The sequence below is a fragment of the Culex quinquefasciatus genome, chromosome 3 (assembly GCF_015732765.1).
Source record: "Culex quinquefasciatus strain JHB chromosome 3, VPISU_Cqui_1.0_pri_paternal, whole genome shotgun sequence".
Lineage (NCBI taxonomy): Eukaryota > Metazoa > Arthropoda > Insecta > Diptera > Culicidae > Culex > Culex quinquefasciatus.
The window spans coordinates 814,718-831,735 of NC_051863.1; the positions used below are offsets into that span (position 1 = coordinate 814,718).

Consider the following 17,018-nt stretch of genomic DNA (forward strand, 5'->3'; position numbering starts at 1 on the left):
CGCTGTATATTTCCGTGTGCTTTATTTCGCACTATCACACTTTTTTCAATAAAACCAATATTTCTCGTCAGTGGTTCATTTTAGTTTTAGGTTCTTATTGATTTTTATGTAAGATTGTCCGGGGAACACGATGGTGAAAAAAAAACAATAATAGGGTATGGGTCAAAACTTCACTTTAAAACTAAAAGAGTTGAAACTTTACTTTTATAAAATTCTTTAGAAAGGGTTCGTTCACAAATTACGTCCATGAATAGGGAGATGGCGGGGGGTCTGTTATCCCGAAATTCTCTGGGCGTAAAATTTGAACAACTCCAAAGTTACGAGAAAAAGTTTTTTTGGAAAATCGTCAAAAAATAGGGCGGTGCCAAAAATAGAGGGCTAGTCCAAACGGCACAAAACTTGGAATTTCCGTTAACTATCGATAGATAAACGTTTTCTTCAAAGTTTGGTCCATATTAGTTTAGATCAAGTCCAAAAGTGTATAACCATTCCTCAGTAAGATAGAATTGGGATATACAAAAAAAGAATTCCAGAGTTTTTTTTTTAGAAAAAAAATACGGTAAGCAATTTTAAAGAATATGTCTAAAATTTAATATTTCGTGATGGTGGAATGACTGGGGACCACTTAGAAATCCTCATAACTTTCCTGATCACAACAAAACCTTCCCTGGCGCACTTCTATACCTTGCCAGAGGGTGGGGAAGTTGTGGACACGCAGCAACAGAACGCCAGCCAGAATTCGTGCCGTCAATTTATTATACATTACCGCCCTGCGGAAATGACAAATTTTCCCCAAGACGTGCTCCAATGACGATGTTTCACAGCCCAAGACGTAAACCAAGCAGCGTCTTGAAGCGTTTTGCATCGGTGCCAAGGTAAATGGGAAAAACTGTCTACCGGAGAGGAGCCCGGGTTGTGGCCTGTGTGGCAATATCTTCGGGTGCAAATATCGAATTTCCTTCAGGTTATACATTTATTTATTTACGCTGTCCCGTTCCGTCTTCTACCACTTCTTCGGAGAGGAAGAAAGGGGAAGCCAAAGGAAGTTTATCCCGTTTTCGCACCTGACTTGCGCGCCGGAATTCAGGTCGTCGTCTCGGCTGATTTCAGGAGGAAGCCCGGGCGGAAGCACACAAATCGACGGCGTGCAGTTTTTCGCATTTTCGGAGGCAAAAAACGGAAAATGCATTTTCCGCGTCAACCAACAAGTTTTCTTCGACTCAGACCTCTCAGTACATACACACCCTGCTCGGTTTGGCAGTCCTCGGACGACGACGACGACGACACGCGGCAGCAACAACAACTTTGCACTAATCCAATTAGCCCGTTTCATGATGGAGTGCTCTCGGAAATAGTTTTCTTATCTTGTGCGGGATGTTTTTGGATGAAACTTAAGTTAGAACTCATTCCTTAAAGTTAAATATTCCTGTTTTCGGTTCTGAGCAGTTCTGTGAGACTTATTTCTCGGCTGAAATTTTAAGGCTTCTGTTCTATAACCAAGTAGGTCGTTAGCATTTAGGGACTATCTATAAATCTCGTGGAAAACACAGTAAAACAATATGTAAATTTGAAAGGTGTTATTTTGGAAGGTTGAATATTACTTCTTTATGTTGTTATTTTACCTCAATTTAGACTGAAAAAGTGACATTACACCAGAAAAGTGGCAAAAATTACAATTTTTTCTCTGATATTAAAATTAAGAAAATTCTCTAAAACTTTCCTTAAGAAAGTATGGCGATATCTTGCTCCTGTCAAAAGATACAGCGTCCTGAAAACTGGTCTAAACGCTTTTTTTATCAAACATCGCGATTTAGACCAGTTTTGAGTTCGCTGTATCTTTTGACAGGAGCCAGATACCACCATGATTTCTCCGGGACGGCTAAACCGATTGAGGCTCGACGCGTTTCCAAATAAAGGTAATTTTTTGGGCATTTAGACGGTAAACATTTCGCATCAGCAAATTTCCTATCATATTTATTTTTTGATCTTTGTAGATCGAACAACAGGTTACTGAAGAGCAATTCCAGCCCAAATCAGGAATTTTTCTTCTACTTTTTGTACCCGACCCTCTTCGATTTCAATGAAACTTTCAGACAAGTTATCCTAGGCCTATATAAGCCATTTTTGTGTGTATGGAGTCAATTGTACTCGGAAATCACATTTGAGAAGGGCGGAAGTAATTTAAATTTTTTTGTATTTTGTAATTTAAAAATTACTGTAACTCAAAGCCGTTGCATCGTGTCTGCATCGGGCTTTCTGAAAAAAATACACTGAAAGAAAAATACACGCCACTTCCATGAGATTTTTTTAATTTTTAAGTTTAAAAGTTAAATTTTTCGTTCAAAATTTTTGAGGAAATGCCTGAAATGTTACAAAAAGACTCAAGAAAAATGCAGGAGAGCAATTCTCTACCAAAACCGGAAATGGATTTCATTTGTATTTTTTTTTTGGCTCAAAATTTGTGGGGACCTTCCCTATGACCAAAGAAGCTTTTTTGTGTCATTGGTTCACCCAAGTCTCCGTACAATTTTGGCTGCTGTCCATACAAATGCTTTCGATTTTTTCCACAAAACACTATTTTTTCAAAATTCATAACTCTGCGCAGATTTTTTGACCATCTGGGAAATCGATTCCCACTATCGATCTTTGAAAATTTTGACGTTTAGACCACTTTAAAAAACAGTTTTAGTAAATGATTTTTGTAATTTTTTATGAGAGACATACCATCCTGCATTTTTCGTGAGTCTTTTTGTAACATTTTAGGCTATTTCCTCAAAAAATTTGAACGGAATAAATAATGACATCACCTTCAGATTTAACTTTCAAACTTAAAAATTGAAAAATCTCATGGAAGTGGCGTGTATTTTTCTTTCAGTGTATTTTTTTCCAGAAAGCCCGTTCAATTTCCCACCAATTTGTCTTTGACCACTTCTTGATACGATGCAAAATACAAAAATATTTAAATTACCTACGCCCTTCTCAAATGTCATTTTCGAGTACAATTGACTCCATGTACACAGTATGGCTTATATAGGCCTAGGATAATATGTCTAAAAAGTTTCATTGAAATCGGAGAGGGTCGGGAACAAAAGTAGTAGAAAAATTCCTGATTTGAGCTGGAATTGCTCTAAAAGAAAATACAATTTTAAAAAAGTGTTTTATCAAATAAATTAAATTGAGTCTAACTTTTTAAAAGAGTGAACATAAAAATAAATCAGGCCTATTCAAAACATTAAGTCAAAGTGCACTCAGATTGTATCATGTCTGACCAAGGGCTATAAGTGCTAGTCATGGTCTATGACCTAATGCAATTTTTACCAACTTAAATGCAAATGGTTTAATTTTTTTATACATGACGAAACACTTTCAATGAAAACTACGATAGAAATCTTTGTTTGATTTCCAGATGAAAATACCACAGAAAAATAAAAATTATAACTATGAAATCGAAACAAACAAAAGGAGAGAAATTAAGTTCGGGATAGAAAAATACCTGCTAAAATATTTAAAATAAGACGGGCAATGCACACACAAAATATATTTCAAATAAAGTAAATATCAGAAATCTAACACTTTCTAATTTCTCTCTCTCTCTCCAGGAATGTCCGCCGAAGACGAATGGTACAACAAGAGTCTGTCCGCGCTGCGGATGAACAGCTCGCACCACCCGAACCTGTCCGCGCCGATGCTGCAGTACCAGACATAATTAATGTAGGATCAACCCTCCGCCTTCCCGAGCTGCTGACTGTCCACGTCCCCTCTGGAGGAGCATTGAACGACATTCGATTCCTAAAAGAAATTCTTTATTTTTGGTCGTGGAAATTGAAATGGTCCGCGGTGAGGGACGGGGGTCACTATTTTTTCGGGGGAGAGAGGCGCAGCAGAAGTGCAATCTGCAACAATGAACCGTTAAAATTCCATTAGCCACCCACTCGCAAAACGGACGCATAATTGAATCAATTTAGTAGAGCGCACTAAAAACGCGGTTTTATTTTTATATTCATTTCGATCTTTCGTGGAAGCGTTAATCGGCCGCACCCGACCAAAACGCATGGTTCTTTTCTCCGAAATTGGTCGGAAACGAGACCGATTTTTTCGATTTATTTATTTTAATTCACCTAGAAATGGCGCAGAATGAATAAATTAACCGCTGCAAATTTTTGTACGTTCGATTTAATATTAAAAGCTCACTAATTTATTCGCTCTCAAAAAACAATGTTGACGCTAACGAGAATTTAAATATTTTACCCCGGGCCACGGTGAGGAGGAGTGAAACAAAAAAAAATGCAGTGTAGTATCTATAGAGGAAATACAGCAAAAAAAACTTGTACATTGAACCAAAATGGAGCGTGAAAAAAGGAGACACATTAAATTGCGTTTGCAACACCCATGCTGAGAAAAATCAAATATTAAAGCAAACTGCGTGCATATGCACAAAACAAAACAAAAGGATTAAGAAAACAAACCATACGATATAAAGAAGAACTAGTTCGTAAGCTAAAAATATAAATTACTGGAAATAAAACAAAAGAAACAAACAAAAAAAACACTAACACTAATTTAACAATGCTAAGAGTGGCACAACGTCTAAAGTTTGAATGATCGTAGCTAAATTATTTTAAGTTGATGCTCTTGAGAGGGACAAGCAACAACAAAAAAATCGAGGAAAAAATAATAAATCTTATAATCACATTTAAACGAGAAAACATTCCGAGGAGAGCGATTAGTTGAACTATTACAAATATATGCAGCAGCAGCAGCAGCAGTACCATTTCTAGTCACAAAGAAAGCTAAATCCAAAGCATTGATTGTACGTGTACATATAGGCCGAAAACAATGCATTAAAACGTATTTGAGATGTAACGAAGCTTTGGTGTTTTTATTTATTAAACATGGTGCCGATATGATTTTTTTTTTAATCGTGCTTTTTTTCCGAACTCTCAAAATAACCAAAAATTCTAATTCATATTACTGTTTGGGAGCAAATCTCCAGAATTTTACCATAAAATATTTTTTGAAATTTTTTGAACCACCCCTCTTTTGTGGTTGTCAAGTGCCTCTGTTTGGGGTAAAAGTACTTCTAAAAAATTACGTGTAATTGGTTAGTGACCCTTTTATCAACTTGAAATTGCGACAAAGGCCCGTTTTGCCTCATTTACTAACAGAAATTGGTGACATTTGTACCCAGTCACGACGTTCTAGCAGGATTCTAGCAGAGTTCTCACAGAACTGGATATTCTTACAGCATTCTAACGGAAATGTTCCACTCTTCTAGCAGGATTCTGGCAGGACCAGCTCTGCTAGAATATTTCGTGACAGGGAAAGAGCTTGTCAGCTATCAACATGGGCCAGATCGATGAATGTTCACTAGGGTGCCCAGAAAAAATGACCCCCTACTCCACAAGCGAAAAACGGGGTTGGGTTATTTTAAGCCTCTGTGCAAATTTTGAGCGGAATTGGTTCAGATTAATCCATTGATACCCGAGCCTAAAGTTGATGAAAAATATTTTTTTCATATAAAATTTACTTTTTTAAATCGCTAATAACTTTTCAGAATCGTGTATTACAGCTTTGGTATGTTCTACAAATTCCTAGAGCATTAAATTTTCAATGAAAATCTCACTTTTGGGAATATTTGGATGGAAGTAGCGCACCCTGCAGACCAAACCGTAAGAAAAATGGGGTTTCCATACATTTTTCCCATACAAACTTCACCTCCGAGTATCAATGGGTAAATGTTTACCAATTTTGCTCATATTTGGCCCAGAGTCCTAAAATAACTCAAGGAACAATCCACAAGATGACAGCGAGGTTTTGAGAAAAAGTCCCATATTCTGGCCCCCCTAATGTTCACTGACAGCGCCGGTCATGATCGCTTATTGGATGCCACCGTCTGTTGATACATACAAAGTTGACCCGAGCGAACGCCGAGCTCAACACTCAAACTGCCGAGCGACACGACGACGCATGCTCTTTTGCTCTTTCTCTCTTTTCTCTTTTTTGCTTGTGTGGGTAAGTGTGGTGACAGCAATCTTTTGAATTCAGTCATGGGCCAAGCGATTGAAATTTCGGTAAAATCAAATCGAACAAGCTCTGCGCAATTAAAAGAGGTTGAGAGAGTCAAATGACTACCCGGGTAGGTGGGAATAACAAAACGGAGGTCATTTCGATAACAAGTCCTGTTAAAATATCTGATTTTGTTATAAAAAAATCATGATCATCGGTAACGAGAAGAAAACTAATAACATCCCCAACACTAGGTCTAAAAATTGTTTTTGAACAGATCTTACGAGAGAGTGAGGCAATAACTACTCAAGGTATGGAAAATTAGGGAGCAGTTCTCTAAGAAATCGGTCTTTTTTAAATTTTAATTTTGGTATTTTTTAATCCGGCTGAAACTTTTTTGGTGCTTTCGGTATGCCCAAAGAAGCCATTTTGCATCATTAGTTTGTCCATATACTTTTTCATACAAAAATGGTGTATGAAAATTCAAAAATCGGTATCTTTTGAAGGAATTTTTTGATCAATTTGATGTCTTCGGCAAAATTGTAGGTATGAATTAGGACTACACTGAAAAAAAAATTGATACACGATAAAAAAAAATGGTGATTTTAAATTTAACTTTTTGTCACTAAAACTTGACTTGCAAAAAAAAAACACTATTTTAGATTTTATTTTTTGATATGTTTTAGGAGGCATAAAATGCCAACTTTTCAGACATTTCCAGGTTGTGCAAAAAAACTTTGACCGAGTTATGAATTTTTGAATTAATACTTTTTTAAAAAAAAAAATCGAAATATTGATCGCAAACATTTTTCAACTTCATTTTTACATGTAAAATCAAATTTGCAATCAAAAAGTACTTTAGGGAAATTTTGACAGAGTGCACCGTTTTCAAGTCAAAGACATTTTTAGGTATGTAACTTTAATGAAAATAGTCGCAGTTTTTCATTTTTTTAAATTAGTGCACATCTGGAGTTTTTTTTTTTTTTTTTGAAAAGGTCCCAACTTTTCTTTATTTTGACGGTCCATCTGTTTTTATTTCAACTTTCTGTTTGTTAATATGATCGCAAAATGACGATCATGCTTTGCTTAGATATTCTAATCGAATCGGCTTTTGGTTTCTTATTTTATCTGTCTCGATGGTCCCTTAGTTATTGACAACCAGAGAGCCGACTCTTTATATTTTTCGTAACTAAAATTATTATTAACTTTATAGGTAATACATACAGTAATTTCCATTTAAAAAAAGTTGTGCTGGCATTTTACTTAAAATTAATTTTGCGTTTATTGCTTTGTTGGAACAGTCAAGTTGTCAATCAGTAAAAGTCCGTTAGCGTATGGAAAATTTTCAGTTTTTGCTTTTTGGGTGTTTTTTAATACCCCTGACTCAAGGCGGTTTGAAAAACACCCAAAAAGCAAAAACTGGAAATTTGGCTTATTGGACCCTGGGTGCTGAAAAGTGGTTCGCAAAACGGCCTCAATTTTGAACTGTCAAAGTGGAACCAATTTACGGTTCGCCAAAAGTAGAGAGTATTGTGATCAATCATAAAAAAATAGTTTCTTTTTTTGCAGGAATGAAAAATGTGTGGCTTTTGAGGATCTGGGGTTGAAGTCAAGAAACCTTAAGAAAGTTGAAGACGAGATCGTATTTTTTTATAATTATGAATGGAAGTTGTTTATGGAGTCGATGCGATTGTATCCATCCAGATGCTGTCTTTATTATTTGATTCCGTTTGAAAACCTGGTTTAGTGAAAATCCATTCTGTTTGTTGGATCAGCTTCGCAAGAATTAGCCATGTTTTTTTGCTGGATCAGGAAGAGCTGCAGGATTCCAAAATCAGACAAGGAATTTATCGATGACATCGTAGAATTACACTCTCGCTGCAGTTCTTCGTCGATCGAAACGCGTCAATTTTTCAGCAAAACATGTCATAAACTTGAAAAAATAAAACACATACTACTGATTATAAAACAGTTTATTTACCAGTAAGAAAAAGTCATGCTTGTGCTTGAACATCCTCCTACTTTGTAGATGTAAACAAAGTGGGATCATTCGAAAATCACGTAACGCATTCTCTCTATTCAACACCCAGATTGGACCTTTTCAAAAAAAAACTCCAGACATGTTTGGCCACTCTTGAAAAAAATATTTTTGAAGCTGAGAAAATTGTCTATATTTTGCTTTTTTGAACTTTGTTGATACGACCCTTAGTTGCTGAGATATTGCCATGCAAAGGTTTAAAAAATAGGAAAATTGATATTTTCTAAGTCTCACTTAAACAACCCACCATTTTCTATGTCGGTATCTCAGCAACTAATGGTCCGATTTACAATGTTAATATATGAAACATTCGTGAAATTTTCCTATCTTTTCGAAAAAAATATTTTCAAAAATTTTAAACCAAGACTAACATTTTAAAAAGGCGTAATATTGAATGTTTGGACCATTTGAAATGTTAGTCGCGATTTAAAATTTTTGAAAATATTTTTTCGAAATGATCGAAAAATTTTCAAATGTTTCATATTTTAACATTCAAAATCGGACCCTGAGACATCGGCATTAGAATATGGTGGGTTGTTTGGGTGAGACTTAGAAAACATGAATTTATCTGTTTTTCAACCTTTGCATGTCAATATATCAGCAACTAAGGGTCGTATCAAAAAGTTCAAAAAACCAAAATGTTGAGAATTTTCTCAGCTCTTCAAAAAATTTTTTTTTTAACTGGGCAAACATGGGCATTAATTTTTAAAAAATTAAAAACTGCTACTATTTTCAAAAAAGTTACTTAAGAATGGCTTTAACGTTAAAACGGTGAACTTTATCAAAATTTCACTAAAGTACTTTTTGATTGCAAATTTGATTTTTTGCTCACAAAAGAAAATCATTATAAAAAAGTTCAACAGAAGCCAACACCATGGCAAATTCTTTCTAGTAATGTTCTCCTTGTTTCGACACATTCATTTTTATTTTACCCATAAATCAGTCAAAACGTAAAGCAATTTTTTACCAACAACGTTCACAGTGAAAACACACGTTTTTATTATTTGTTACGAAAACCGCCCTTACAATATCTATCTAAACGTACTACTAGGTTTTGACTTGCTCGCTGTAGATTCTGTTATTTTTTTTTATTAGATCGCATCGTACGAATCCGGGTCGGGCGCCGATCGCTCGACACGGCAACCGTTCTGCAAGAATCGAGCCCCATCTCGCACCAGCCCGGGCAAGTCCTTCCAAAAGCCCAGGTTCGGGATCACTTCGATACCTCGCGCGCCAAGGTACATGAACCGGACGATCGATCCGATGGCAAAGTAAGTAAAGGAGCCGACAAACAGCAAGATCAGGAGGACCTTGCCAATGCCGGAGTGGGAGATTTCCTCGATTGTGACGGGGCACGCGTACGGGGAGAAGAGAAGCAGATTCTGGAAATTTAGGCGCAACTTTAATAACTGTAATCGATGGGAAAATAATTGTTTAAGTACCGTTTCGTTGGTCGAATCTTGCGCCTGCAATTGACTCTGAATGAAAATGTATGACTTATCTGAGTGCGGCGTGCAGATCAACTGAAAAGAGGTAACCCTACAAGGCAAATTTGGTTGAATAAATGCACAAAAAAATCTAAAAATATCCGACTTACGTAGTATTTACTTTGAAGACTAGATACTGGTGATCGTTCTCGGAAGAAGAGAAGCTACTGTCCCTGACCGTGCCCAGCTTGGCGAAGGTGCCATTGTTGTAACGACACAGCTGATGTGAAATATTATAAAAAATCATTCTCCGCTTATCAATTCAAACTAGAAAGCAAAAGAGCGAAAAGAACTCACCGCATAGCCGTCTCCCCGGGCGCACTCATTGTCGGCTGTCGCGTTCTGCGGCAAGTACCGCACATCCGCACACGGATGAAACAGATAATGGTCCCCCGTGGCCGGATCCACCGTCTCCAGATAGTTGTAATTTTTCTCGACGACCTGGCCCAGATCGTAGCCGCGGCCATCGTCAAACTCACAACGGCACGGATCTAACTTGCGGCACTCGTTGGCCGCGCCGACCGAGAATCCATCCTTTATCAGCAAGATCACCAAAGCCACCAGCACAAGCTTAGTCATTTTTACTCATTGCGTTTTAAAAAAATCTTTTAGTTTAGTTTTTTTTTTTTTTTTTCTTTCCTCTATCTGCGATTGCACAGGCAAACACAGAGCTCACCCTCTTTGTTGTTGTTTTGCCTTTGGATTGAAGATGCATGGCTGTCAGAAAATGCACTGAAAAAAGTGTAATGCTGATTCTCGGTGTGACATTTTCCGCCAGCAGGCGACCCGTGCTGTGGGATGACTTCACCAAGAACACAATTTGTTAAGTTGATATTGAAGTTTAAATGAAAATATCTGGAGTTTTTTTGCTTTTTGGTTGTTTTCAATACCCCTGACTCAATGCAGTTTCAAAACACCCAAATAGCAAAAACTGGAAATTTGGTTTATTGGACCTTTTCAAAAAAAAAACTCCAGATATATCGCGTTAGTTTTCAAAAAGTCCTAAGCGCCAGCTGTAAGGCTGAATTTTCATGGATCATGCAACGACATCGTAAGCACGAGCATCGAAATTTTTACGATGCTCTTGGATGGCGTTATGACTTAGCTATGACTCAAACCTAAATAACGGGCAGACCGCCATTTTTCCCGCAAGCGTTTCAAGAAGGAACGGTAGAAAATTGGAGAGAAACGCTTGGGGAAACGTCAACACAAAGCAACACGTGCACGGAAAAACCAAAGATAAAAATTTTAGACAAATGCAGGGGAACTTTTAATTTAGAACCATTCAAAAATTATTTCCGGATAGAACAAAATAATATTAATATTAATAATGTTTGGTAGCATTTAGCAGAGCACGACAAAATAGACCAAAATAAGACTGGCGAGAACGGGAAGTATCTAATTATAGAACAAAAAATCAAAGTATCTGGAGTTTTTTTTTTGAAAAGGTCCTGTAAACCAAATTTTCATTTTTTGCTTTTTGGGTGTTTTTGAATACCCCTGACTCAAGGCGGGGTCCTTTTAAAAAAAAACTCCAGTTATGCTATTTGAAGGGACTGAAAAATAATTGATAGATGGAGCCATATTGATATTGAGAAAATTGATAGCCAGAGAGTCAACTGTACAAACATGGGGTGAATTGAAATTCTGAAATTCTGAAATTCTGAAATTCAGAAATTCTGAAATTCTGAAATTCTGAAATTCTGAAATTCTGAAATTCTGAAATTCTGAGATTCTGAAATTCTGAAATTCTGAAATTCTGAAATTCAGAAATTCAGAAATTCAGAAATTCAGAAATTCAGAAATTCAGAAATTCAGAAATTCAGAAATTCAGAAATTCAAAAATTCAGAAATTCAGAAATTCAGAAATTCAGAAATTCAGAAATTCAGAAATTCAGAAATTCAGAAATTCAGATATTCAGAAATTCAGAAATTCAGAAATTCAGAAATTCAGACATTCAGAAATTCAGACATTCAGAAATTCAGACATTCAGAAATTCAGAAATTCAGAAATTCAGAAATTCAGAAACCCTGAAATTCTGAAATACTGAAATACTGAAATACTGAAATTCTGAATTTCTTAAATTATGAAATCAAGAAATTCTGAATTTCTGAATTTCTGAATTTCTGAATTTCTGAATTTCTGAATTTCTGAATTTCTGAATTTCTGAATTTCTGAATTTCTGAATTTCTGAATTTCTGAATTTCTGAATTTCTGAATTTCTGAATTTCTGAATTTCTGAATTTCTGAATTTCCTAATTTCTTTATTTCTTTATTTCTTTATTTCTTTATTTCTTCATTTCTTTATTTCTTTATTTCTTTTTTTCTTTATTTCTTTATTTCTTTATTTCTTTATTTCTTTATTTATTTATTTCTTTATTTCTTTATTTCTTTATTTCTTTATTTCTTTATTTCTTTATTTCTTTATTTCTTTATTTCTTTATTTCTTTATTTCTTTATTTCTTTATTTCTTTATTTCTTTATTTCTTTATTTCTTTATTTCTTTATTTCTTTATTTCTTTATTTCTTTATTTCTTTATTTCTTTATTTCTTTATTTCTTTATTTCTTTATTTCTTTATTTCTTTATTTCTTTATTTCTTTATTTCTTTATTTCTTTATTTCTTTATTTCTTTATTTCTTTATTTCTTTATTTCTTTATTTCTTTATTTCTTTATTTCTTTATTTCTTTATTTCTTTATTTTTTATTTCTTTATTTCTTTATTTCTTTATTTCTTTATTTCTTTATTTCTTTATTTCTTTATTTCTTTATTTCTTTATTTCTTTATTTCTTTATTTCTTTATTTCTTTATTTCTTTATTTCTTTATTTCTTTATTTCTTTATTTCTTTATTTCTTTATTTCTTTATTTCTTTATTTCTTTATTTCTTTATTTCTTTATTTCTTTATTTCTTTATTTCTTTATTTCTTTATTTCTTTATTTCTTTATTTCTTTATTTCTTTATTTCTTTATTTCTTTATTTCTTTATTTCTTTATTTCTTTATTTCTTTATTTCTTTATTTCTTTATTTCTTTATTTCTTTATTTCTTTATTTCTTTATTTCTTTATTTCTTTATTTCTTTATTTCTTTATTTCTTTATTTCTTTATTTCTTTATTTCTTTATTTCTTTATTTCTTTATTTCTTTATTTCTTTATTTCTTTATTTCTTTATTTCTTTATTTCTTTATTTCTTTATTTCTTTATTTCTTTATTTCTTTATTTCTTTATTTCTTTATTTCTTTATTTCTTTATGTCTTTATTTCTTTATTTCTTTATTTCTTTATTTCTTTATTTCTTTATTTCTTTATTTCTTTATTTCTTTATTTCTTTATTTCTTTATTTCTTTATTTCTTTATTTCTTTATTTCCTAATTTCTTTATTTCTTTATTTCTTTTTTTCTTTATTTCTTTATTTCTTTATGTCTTTATTTCTTTATTTCTTTATTTCTTTATTTCTTTATTTCTTTATTTCTTTATTTCATTATTTCTTTATTTCTTTATTTTTTTTTTTCTTTACTTGCTTTTCTTCTTAATTTCTCCCACTCTTCTAACCTTCAGCCAGAACTATGATGCAATTATCAAATATTTATTCCATAAAAATAAATATGAAAAAAAATCTAATTTTTTCCATGTTTTCAACTTTCCGTGCATGGTAAACCGTACACACTTTGATCTAGCGTACTGTTTAAAAATGTTCTATGTTTATGGGAAACACTCGTATCATAGGTGGCAATAAACATTTTCCTTGAATGACATACATTTCATGCTGTGAAATAAAATCAAAATTCTTTCTTGTTATTTGAAAACGTAAAACCCACTTTAAAATAATTTGAGGTAGCCTATCGCCTCTTTTCAAAACTTTGTCGACATCAACATCAGCCGATTCCATTGTTGCCATTTTGGCATCGGAAAAATCTCATGTGTTTGCCACAAAACGCTTGAAACGCTTGCCTGCTTGAAATATTCACGGAAATATTTCACAGCGTTATTTGGTTTGTGTCCATGGTGTCGCGGCAGCAATATGGCTGACAGGACAGGCATCGAACTACGATGCACTGACATTTTAGCAAAGCATGCTTTCGATGTCGGTCATCTTACGATGCTCGTGCATCGAAAATCAAAAGTCGGAAAATCACATTTTCGGGGCTTTCCGGCAATAAGTATTTGTTTTTATTGTTCGTACTGCCATGAACAATCAATCTTAACTATTTTACCACTTAACTTGGTCGAAAAATATGAGTTTTCGACCAAATTTGACCACGAGCATCGAAAGCCGCTTTCGATGTCGGTCATCGAAAAATCCACCCTAACAATTGTCATTTTTAGATCGGTTCTCGACCGATTTACGAAGTGTCAAATTTTTAAATATTTGGAATTGTTTATCTGCTCGTGCTTTTGTCGTTACTGAAAAACAATAAATATTTATTTTTTCAAGAGAATTTTAGAATTTTAGAATTTTAGAATTTTAGAATTTTAGAATTTTAGAATTTTAGAATTTTAGAATTTTAGAATTTTAGAATTTTAGAATTTTAGAATTTTAGAATTTTAGAATTTTAGAATTTTAGAATTTTAGAATTTTAGAATTTTAGAATTTTAGAATTTTAGAATTTTAGAATTTTAGAATTTTAGAATTTTAGAATTTTAGAATTTTAGAATTTTAGAATTTTAGAATTTTAGAATTTTAGAATTTTAGAATTTTAGAATTTTAGAATTTTAGAATTTTAGAATTTTAGAATTTTAGAATTTTAGAATTTTAGAATTTTAGAATTTTAGAATTTTAGAATTTTAGAATTTTAGAATTTTAGAATTTTAGAATTTTAGAATTTTAGAATTTTAGAATTTTAGAATTTTAGAATTTTAGAATTTTAGAATTTTAGAATTTTAGAATTTTAGAATTTTAAATTTTAGAATTTTAGAATTTTAGAATTTTAGAATTTTAGAATTTTAGAATTTTAGAATTTTAGAATTTTAGAATTTTAGAATTTTAGAATTTTAGAATTTTAGAATTTTAGAATTTTAGAATTTTAGAATTTTAGAATTTTAGAATTTTAGAATTTTAGAATTTTAGAATTTTAGAATTTTAGAATTTTAGAATTTTAGAATTTTAGAATTTTAGAATTTTAGAATTTTAGAATTTTAGAATTTTAGAATTTTAGAATTTTAGAATTTTAGAATTTTAGAATTTTAGAATTTTAGAATTTTAGAATTTTAGAATTTTAGAATTTTAGAATTTTAGAATTTTAGAATTTTAGAATTTTAGAATTTTAGAATTTTAAATTTTAGAATTTTAGAATTTTAGAATTTTAGAATTTTAGAATTTTAAATTTTAAATTTTAGAATTTTAGAATTTTAGAATTTTAGAATTTTAGAATTTTAGAATTTTAGAATTTTAGAATTTTAGAATTTTAAATTTTAGAATTTTAGAATTTTAGAATTTTAGAATTTTAGAATTTTAAATTTTAGAATTTTAGAATTTTAGAATTTTAGAATTTTAAATTTTAGAATTTTAGAATTTTAGAATTTTAGAATTTTAGAATTTTAGAATTTTAGAATTTTAGAATTTTAGAATTTTAAATTTTAGAATTTTAGAATTTTAGAATTTTAAATTTTAGAATTTTAGAATTTTAGAATTTTAGAATTTTAGAATTTTAGAATTTTAGAATTTTAGAATTTTAGAATTTTAGAATTTTAGAATTTTAGAATTTTAGAATTTTAGAATTTTAAATTTTAGAATTTTAAATTTTAGAATTTTAGAATTTTAGAATTTTAAATTTTAGAATTTTAATTTTAGAATTTTAGAATTTTAGAATTTTAGAATTTTAGAATTTTAGAATTTTAGAATTTTAGAATTTTAGAATTTTAGAATTTTAGAATTTTAGAATTTTAGAATTTTAGAATTTTAGAATTTTAGAATTTTAGAATTTTAGAATTTTAGAATTTTAGAATTTTAGAATTTTAGAATTTTAGAATTTTAGAATTTTAGAATTTTAGAATTTTAGAATTTTAGAATTTTAGAATTTTAGAATTTTAGAATTTTAGAATTTTAGAATTTTAGAATTTTAGAATTTTAGAATTTTAGAATTTTAGAATTTTAGAATTTTACAATTACAATTTTACAATTTTACAATTTTAGATTTTTTTTGTCTGGACCAGTGGTTTAGTGGTAAGTGTGGTTGCCTCTCACCCCAATTGGACTTGGTTCGATTCCAGACGGTCTCAGTGGCATTTTTCGAGACGTATTCGCAATCGAGAACGCCAAGGCGATGCTGTAGAGCGGATTTTTTTATTTAGAATTTTAAAATTTAATAGAAAATAAATCATTTAAATTTGACTAAAATGGGGTCGTAGACATTGAATTAAAAAATATATATATATAAAAATATAGATTAAATAACACATTTTCCATGATTCGATTATCCGAAGTCCCATAATCGAGGATTCAGTTAATCGAGTCTGGACTGTATCTAGATCTGGTTCACTTACTGACACTCTTACCCAGTCGCGACGTTCTAGCAGGATTCTAGCAGGTTTCTTACAGAGCTGGATATTCTTACAGCATTCTAGCAGGTTTGTTCCACCGTTCTAGCAGGAATCTGACAGAACCAGCTCTGCTAGAATATTTCGTGACTGGGTATTGGTCGCTATGGTTTAGTTTTGAAAAACAATAAAATCTTGATTCTGAAATGCAATGTTCGTCTTGATTCTGAAATGGAAAAGGTTGAGAAATTTTACGAACAGTGATGATTTTTTTAAATTTAATTTCACAATTTCTAGGTTTTTTATTCAGGATTCACTAATCCACGTCCCTAAATCTCAACCCGTTTTACCCGGTTTTACCTATATCTCCACGAGGTGGTCACTCCGAATATATTGCATTTATGTCATATGTTGATCCGTATGTGCATCCATATTTACGTGCTTGCACTATTTATCTATGAATTTTATTTCAGTGTTTTTCTCAGCTGTCATCGATGACATCGCAAACGCGCGCACTGCTGTTTATGTACAAACAAATTAATTTCTGTTGACTCCGGCAACATTTTTTGGGTGGCACGGAACGCTGGGTTGATCGGAACATCGGGACAGGAGACCTAGGAGCAGTTGGAACCGATTCTTTTGTCCACTTCCTTTGCCCTACGACTGCTTGAACAAGAGTCATGGTGAAGTTCCGTTAGTCTCTAAACAGGTGTATTTCCGTTACGGTTTCTGGAACCATTTTCTACGACCCGTTGAAGTAAATCGCAACAGCTTAAATAACGAGACCCGTACGGGAAAACGAACTCCAGAGCAGCACTAATCGCCTTCATCAGAAACATTCAACAGCCATAGAGGAAGAGTTGGACCCTTTTGGGCAATTAATCTTGTTTATGGACAGTTCCAACTGCTCGGATTTTCGGTCACACTAATCGGGACGCAATCCACATCCACATACTGACCAACCGAAATCTCCTCCTGACCGCCCAGGATTAGCATTTGGCAAAGTCTGAA

General features: G+C 32.3%; 2 protein-coding genes across 2 annotated transcripts in view; one reads left to right on the forward strand and one right to left on the reverse strand.

Annotated features, from left to right (window-relative positions):
- LOC6042643 (retinal homeobox protein Rax) overlaps positions 1-4,867 on the forward strand; it is a 40,558-nt gene extending 35,691 nt beyond the window's left edge. The window contains exon 6 of the mRNA XM_038265454.1: positions 3,600-4,867. Coding sequence (XP_038121382.1) covers positions 3,600-3,706 — 107 coding nt within the window. The 3' untranslated portion in view covers positions 3,707-4,867. The remainder of the gene's footprint in view (positions 1-3,599) is intronic.
- Positions 4,868-8,950: 4,083 nt separating this feature from the next.
- LOC6042645 lies at positions 8,951-10,234 on the reverse strand. The gene is made up of 4 exons (XM_001853152.2): positions 9,829-10,234; positions 9,642-9,751; positions 9,487-9,583; positions 8,951-9,426 (listed from the first exon to the last, which is right to left on the reverse strand). Exons 1-4 carry the CDS (start codon positions 10,108-10,110, stop codon positions 9,136-9,138), a joined length of 780 nt encoding a protein of 259 aa, XP_001853201.2. The 5' UTR covers positions 10,111-10,234; the 3' UTR covers positions 8,951-9,135.
- Between the last annotated feature and the right edge of the window lie 6,784 nt (positions 10,235-17,018).

Excerpts from the sequence above, each read along its gene's own strand:
- LOC6042645 (XM_001853152.2), bottom strand. The coding sequence starts at position 10,110 with ATGACTAAGCTTGTGCTGGTGGCTTTGGTGATCTTGCTGATAAAGGAT. Across the intron at positions 9,752-9,828 it reads CCCGGGGAGACGGCTATGCG|CTGTGTCGTTACAACAATGG; the intron begins GTGAGTTCTTTT and ends ATTTCACATCAG. Across the intron at positions 9,427-9,486 it reads AAGATTCGACCAACGAAACG|AATCTGCTTCTCTTCTCCCC; the intron begins GTACTTAAACAA and ends CTAAATTTCCAG.